We start from the raw sequence: 7,374 nt of genomic DNA, 5'->3' as shown, positions 1-7,374 counted from the left end.
TTCCACCGACGCTGGATTATTGAGTTTGACTCCACGTTAGTGTTATTAGTTCCAAGTCCAGTGAGTGCATGCCCGCGGTAGTCGAGTGTCCTGACAAGTTGCTTCTTTGTTATTTTTCTCCAGGAAGGAGCAGGGAAGACAAGAGCAGCGAGCACGGGGTGCGGGGACACACAGGAGCGAAGAGCACGGAGCACGAACTTGTGGGTGAAGACACGACACGGAAGTCAAGGGGAAAACACGGGGTTTATTCTGTGAACTATTTACACCACTGTAAATAAACGCACTGCCTTCATCACAAAGTCCTGCATCTTGGGTCCTCATTCCCCTCATCCCCACGGTCTGCCCCACAGACCGTGACACTCATCTTAAATCCTTTTTTTATAGTTTAAATTTGTCTCATTTTGGAAAAGCAAGTGGGCATCAGTATTCAGTTAATGCTCAAAATATGCAGATACATAAACACATATTGGCATGTCCATAAGCAGTAGAATCAATGTTTACAAACTGAACAGATGGCTGGAGCATAACAGACTTGTAATGCTATTAATTTAATATTTGCTGACATTTTTGCTGCAGACGTGAACATACAGTGTGGACTTTGTCCTTATGGTGAGTTATCCATGGTATCAAAACAAATAACTCTTGCTGCTCATTAATTTTATCATGTGAAAAGCTTTCAAATCAGATTTTCTTTTTTAATTTTTACATTTTGAATTATTGCCTTTATAAGTTTGTGGAATGTTAAAATTAACCATGAAGTCCTTGAAGATACTGAAAACAGTAGTATGAGGTTTTCGCTTGAAGGCAGTGATACTCTTTAAACGTTTCTGCAGTGGTTTGGGGGACAAAAAAATAAATAAAAAATAAAAAACCCAGGGGAAAAAAACAAAACAAATGCGGCATTCCTGGACAAAAATAGATGGTCTTTTTATTACATCTATGAACAGCGCAGGCTGTTTGCTTAAGGGCATGGGGAAAACTTTGACATTTAAGCCCAACATTCCCATGATTCATATTATGTTGTTTGTCTGGTAGATTTACTGGAAGAGATTAGGATAAACTGCTATATAAGGAATACTTGGAGATTAAAGACAAAGAAAACTAGAGAATAGAGGCCTAGTGAGACAAGGGGACATAATAGAAAGCCATGCCTTCATTATCATCATTATCTGCTGTTTTCCTCGGATATGTCATGTTTAAACATCTATGGATACTGTATGTAAACCCTTCTATGTGCTTCTGCAATTAATGAGCAGACCAGAGGGACCTCACGGTGAAAGATTGTCTAACAGAAATTAAAAAGATGAGTCAGTTACGTTTTCTCAGTGTGTGCACGGTGATTCTTTTCTTATTCAGCTCGCTGTAGCTGCTGCTGATTAAAAGAGGTTGCAGCACACGGGTGACTCCAGCTACTGTGGCAGTCTTGCACAAATTTGACAGCCAATTTATTTTGCTACAGTCTTTTAAAACACCCGTGTGAAATGCCACATTTAGATTGTAGTGGCTCTTTAGCTCTAAAACTTCATCACTGCATATTTTCAGGAATTTAGAGGTCTGCCATGTTTGCATGTTTTTATGAGTTATTAATATTTTGTTTATGAGCTTTGTCCTTTATGATAAATTTGCACACACATACTGTATTCTATGTAATCTACTGCAATCTACTTCTACTTCTACTTTACTATTGTGGTATGATGACCTGTTATAGCTTGTTCAATAAACTCAGACAACACTGTAAAGACGGAGACTGCACTGACATTTTAAATTAAGCTTGATCAGTTTAAGAGACCTGACATAATCTGATCAGGAAGTCAAATTTGTACAGCGTTTAAATATCACATAAAACCATAAATCCTTTGATACTGAACTGAATTTTTACCTCACATGGTCGTAAATGGTTTTTTTACACAAACAACTTTTACTTTGTCTGAGTGGGAGAACTGTAGCGAGCGCCACTCCTTCGTCGTGCCCTGACACTCGGGTCGCATGAAGTCATCCAGCAAACTCATGTTCTTCTTCTTCCTCCTCTGCTTTCTTGTCCTTCCCACACACAGTGACTTAATCACTAGGTCTGTACACAGCATTTCGTGTATGGCAGGTTTGTGTCTGCCACTACACTACCCACTCACTAAATCTCCCAGGGAGATGTGGTATGCACACACCTCCAGACTGGGGCTCCTTCCCAACTCACTAAATACTTTCAGCTAATTGCCCTCGCTTGGTGTGCTTCACAGTGATATGGTCAGCTCATCTTTTGCCCTTTTCGGTGAATAATTCAATTTACTGGGGGCAGTTTTGTCTTGTGACAAGACATGATCATTTCAAATTTTTTGATTCAATTTGCTTTGCATTGGATTTAAGTAGGATAGATGACACAGATGGGAAGGACCTTTGAAAACTGCCGCAGCATTTGGCGAGATAATGCCTACCTCCATCCCTTTTTTGTGGCTTCTTTTATTCTTTTCCCACTCCTTCTAGAAGCTCTGCAATTAAGAAAGCCTTTAACTTTCAATCCTGATGCTTTTGTATAAAGTCTTTGTTCTGCTGCCACATCAACAGCAGCAATAGTGGGAGGGACCCTTAAATGATTTTTCGTGTTAATTATTATTTCTCCATGACTTAATCATCGTGGGAGAATAAAGGTGTTGGCAGACTGGTGGTATAGTAAAGCATTGTTCAAGATCAGATTTGCTGAATTCTCTATGCATCATCTCAATAAAAATACAGATGATAAATGTTTAAGAAGACAGCTTGGCACAGTTTCAAATGTCAAAATGCACAGCATTTATTGCAATATCATCACAAACGTATTAGCAAAATTCAGACACAGTTTTGACAAAAATAAATAGATTTTTTTTTTTGCCTTTTAAAGGCTTTATACTGTCACAGTAAAGTAAAAACACAACATCCTGATTAGTCAGTGTTGTCTTACAACACAGATATCGCACAGCCACTCATATGACATGAGCTCAAATGTTAATTACACATTACCGAATAGCTGCTACCACATTCAATAACATTTCACCTTGTGCTGCCTTACGCAACCAAATAACGAGGTTGTATTACAAAATAAACATTACTTACAAAACGGACTACTTAACAGGATTAAAATCGCACACTTTACCATAACACAACCATTGAGAAAAGTGTTCCCTCTGTTGTGTTGTGATTCAATCAGAGACTTCATAGGCACTTTAGAAGTCAGGCCTCACAGTTATACTGTACAGTATTTTCAATAAAACTATCAGTGTGGTGCAACACAACTTTAAAATATCATCTGCTTTAAACGATTCCATGAACACGTGAAGTATTTAATCCAGCTTTCTTCATCATGAGTGAGGTCAGAGGTTATGCTTGAATTTCAGTCAAGACATGCAGCAATTCGCTTTAGGTGGAACACAACACTTTGAGCATCTTTTTCAAACAATATAACTTATAAATACATCGATTTGAGGTAATCAGATACTTCTGTTCCTTTGTTCTGCATTTTGGAGATGGGGCGGCAGTCTTGTTCACGTGCGCTGCAGTTTGTGCCTTTGAAACAGTCACTAGATTACCATGCCACAGCAGTCTAGGTATTTCACACAAATTTACCAGAATGCTACAAAGCTATATCACGAAAAACAGGTCCAAAACCTTTGCAGAAAAAGATGTACACTTGTATTAAATCCTCAATGCCATTAAAGTCTACAAACATAGCTGGCCTACATCCCCCCCCCCTCCACAATAAACCTACTGTACTGAGATTTAACAAATAATAATTGAAAAACACATCTACAGTAAGTAGCACTGTGTGACATGCTTCTTGTAATCATGAACATGGGCATCTGCTGTAAATAAAGAGATGTCACTGTCAATAACGGTCAATGCATTTTTGCATTCAGGAATACAGATGCGAAAAAAGCAGCACAATCTGAGCATTTAGCTATCTAAGTCAGAAACGGTGGCAAATTAATAAAGTATGGAGATGCGGAGTAACACATTGCTGGTTTTGGTCTTTTCATTGAATTTGTTCACAATAAAAAGTACAAAATATCTTGTCCCTAAACAAGTAATTACGTGAGAAACGTTTGATATTATAATATCACTTTTTATGTTATCTCAAACTCAGAAGAAAATGTCAGCATCCAACACTTCACCTGTCACTGTGTTGACGTTCACTGGCCGAGGGGTTTTTCGGTCGGTGGTTGGACATTGTTGGTTGCGTTGGAGGAGTTGTCACTTCTCCTTGCATTGTTCTCTATCCTGAGTGAGGAGGAGTTGAACGTGCTCCTCTTGAGGACTTTGTTTGCCAGAAGGCTGCAGGTCTTCCTGTACTGGTGACGCAACAGTGAGTAGACAAATGGGTCGCTTGCTGCCTTGGTGTAGGCCAAGCATTTGGAAAGCACACCCCAGTGAGGGTTTATGGGTCCTGGGATGAAAAGCTCTACAATTCTACCTCAAACAGAGAAAACATGGGAAGAAAAGTCACATACAATTGATGGACAAAGTGCAGTTTCTTACATGAGTGAAATGGAAGAAATCTACAACATTTAATGAATCTCCACCAGTGCCTCAGTACTGTGAAAATGTCATCACTTCATTTCACTTCACTGAAATGTCATCACTATGTTTGGGGAATCTGAACAGATGGCTGCGGCTTTTGTGGATTCTCAAGTTCTTGCAAATGATGATTTCTTTTTAAATTCCTATTACATCGAAATAAAGGCTGGACAAACCAGCAAGAGCAATTTTTGCACTTGTTATTAACAGCAAGTGCAAACAGTGAGTGCACATTATACTGTAAAGAATGTAGTAGCTTAAATATTTAAAATATTATCTTACACATACAGTAGTTACCATCATCTGTATTGCTGTACTTGATAAGCTTTTGATCATTAGCTGTAGTCCAATATCTCCTTGATGCCAGTTGTTAAAAATGTATTTTTAATCTTTTGATTCAAAATGAAGAAAAATGTACGAAACCATCACATCTTCTGGTGACAGTATGGTAGTAAATATCTCTCACAAACATGGATTCTGCTCCCACCCACACACACATACGCATCGACAAACCATATACAGCATTATACATCGCTCCTCACCTTGTAATGACATAAGGCGTGAAGCACACCATAAATGTGCCGATGAATGTACTGATTTTTTTGGTGGCCCTCTGCCTCCTCCGCTTCTGTTCATCCAAGCATTTCTGGCGTACACTGTCAAAGCACACAGGTAGGATTATCTCCCTTGTATGCATGACCAGAGACATGCAAACATAATTAAGCAGTCAAAAGAGAAGACATATGAGGCAGACTTGAAGAGAACAGTACACTGTGCACTGTTATCTAAGACAATTACATCAGAGATTCTCACACTACAGAGATAAAAAGAAAATATACAAAGAGAGAGCATTTCAATTCTGTTACTAGGAATCAAATGTGGTTATTCTATTCAATCAAATGTCCAAAATTTGATTACAAATTTTGATAGAAATTATCAATATGATGGACAGCTTTATAACAGCCAGTAAATCTGTAAAGATTCTGGTTGATTGAAATAAATGCACTAAATAAAGGTTTTCTTATATAATCACAATTTGCTGACAGAATGATTTAAACTCCAAAGTATCCAAATGATTGTTTGACAATACATTACACACTGGATAACATAAATAACAACGGGTGGAAATATTTTATAAAAAGACACATGTATTAAAAGGACAGGTGGATTAGAGCGAATGCATCTCTAATGCTTGTTTACCTGGGGTGGATATCCACAAGCAGCACCAGTGTCTGCATAGTAATGACGTCGATGCGTTTACAGTGAAACCTCGCAACTTTGAGAACTTTGAGATACGTTACACACAGCACGATCAGCGTGAGAAGGAAAGTGAGAGAGTGCAAAACCACGGTGAAAATGATGAACTGCGTCCCGGCTCCCTTTGCTCTCACACTGCACAGCGTGCACGATGCGTAAAGGTGGTTGTAGCCGACCCAGGAACGGCAGGTAGCCACCGTGGAGAAGCAAAGTGAATGTATCCACGTGTATCCTAGAGCTATCACTGCATCCCGGTGCCGTATTCTTGAGTGGTAGCTCAGCGGGAACACCACCGCCACCCATCTATCGATGCTAAGAGCTGCCATGGTCAACATGGAGTTTGTGGTGAGAAAAGTGTCGAGGAAACCCACAATTTGACAGAAACCGCTGCCCCCGGGGTGGCCCGTGGTGATGAGCCCGATCAGAGTTAGTGGCATGTTGGACACGCTCAGCAACAGGTTGCAAAACGTCAAATTGAGAATAAAAAGGCCGGGTACCTGTTTGCGGATCTCCGGATTGTACATAAAGCAGATCAGCACCACAACGTTGGACAGCAGCGACACGACAATAATCCCCAAAACCAGCACAGAGGCAACTATGTCCACTGCGTCCATCATGCTTCCTCTCAGAAACCCAGACTTTTGAAAAGTGCATCCACAGTCCTGATGCGAGCTGTCATCGTGAGTTGGGGACACAACGTGTATGAGTCCAACAGATGAACATGCTGCTTACCCTTACCGGGATACGAACGTCTTCATTACACGAAGCTACTCTTCCAGCAGCGTCGAAGATGGGGTTGTGGGAAATTCGCACAGCGACCGCTCACCTTGTTACTGTGGGGGAATTTAGAAGTCTTCTTTACTGGATTGGGGTCACAGTAGGAGGCTGGTTCTCTTGCGGCGCTGCGGTAGTTTTTTCAGTGGTCATGTCACTGGTCTCACACATCGGGGGTTCCTGCTGCGCAATTGCGCACTGATGGACGGCTTTTTTTTTTTAAGGACAAAAAGTGCTTAAAGCAGTTGCTGTGTTTGAGCACTTACAGTCTATTGTCTTTTACTGCCAGCGTCTGAAGCACGCTGGTGCACTCATGTTCAAAAATAGCTTTATAGTGTAAAAATAGAAGTGCGACGCACGATTACGTGGCTGGTGGTAAGGCTGATGTCATAAGCGTCAGGTTGAACTCTGGAGTTTGGTAATGAAAATTTTTTGTGGGGTTTGGGGAAAAAAATAGAAGCTTTAAAATATTAAAATAGCTAATTGAATGTTTTGCAAGTCAGTGTGACGAGATTAAATGGCAACACTATCATCACTTTATTAACATTTCACAGCAGATACACTTTTGCCCAGAGCTCAGAAATCGTTGCGAGAACTGAGTTACCGGAGCCGTAACAGCTCTCAGTGTTCAAAGCTTTACGTGGTGCTTTAATTGGACGCAGTGCAGCTGGATTACATCCAGGGTATTAGTCCACAGTGCAGCAGTACCACCGCCTCTGGCACAAAACAGAACCGCGTGCATCCCCCAGCCCTGTAAAGGAAGGCACACTGTTAGAGATACTGTGTTTTCAATAGATCAGC

The 7,374-nt window shown here is 40.4% G+C and overlaps 1 protein-coding gene across 1 annotated transcript; it reads right to left on the bottom strand.

Annotated features, from left to right (window-relative positions):
- Nucleotides 1-3,627: 3,627 nt before the first annotated feature.
- On the bottom strand, nucleotides 3,628-6,733 carry LOC102779318 (G protein-coupled receptor 26-like). Its single transcript, XM_006783707.3, has 4 exons — nucleotides 5,743-6,733; nucleotides 5,085-5,198; nucleotides 4,140-4,434; nucleotides 3,628-3,827 (listed from the first exon to the last, which is right to left on the bottom strand). Exons 1-3 carry the CDS (start codon nucleotides 6,414-6,416, stop codon nucleotides 4,158-4,160), a joined length of 1,065 nt encoding a protein of 354 aa, XP_006783770.1. The 5' UTR covers nucleotides 6,417-6,733; the 3' UTR covers nucleotides 3,628-3,827; nucleotides 4,140-4,157.
- Nucleotides 6,734-7,374: the final 641 nt, after the last annotated feature.

The sequence above is a fragment of the Neolamprologus brichardi genome, chromosome 13 (assembly GCF_056152115.1).
Source record: "Neolamprologus brichardi isolate AB-2024 chromosome 13, ASM5615211v1, whole genome shotgun sequence".
NCBI classification, from domain to species: Eukaryota; Metazoa; Chordata; class Actinopteri; order Cichliformes; family Cichlidae; genus Neolamprologus; species Neolamprologus brichardi.
The sequence above is the reverse complement of the archived record's forward strand: the minus strand, read 5'-3'. Positions and strand labels throughout refer to the sequence as shown.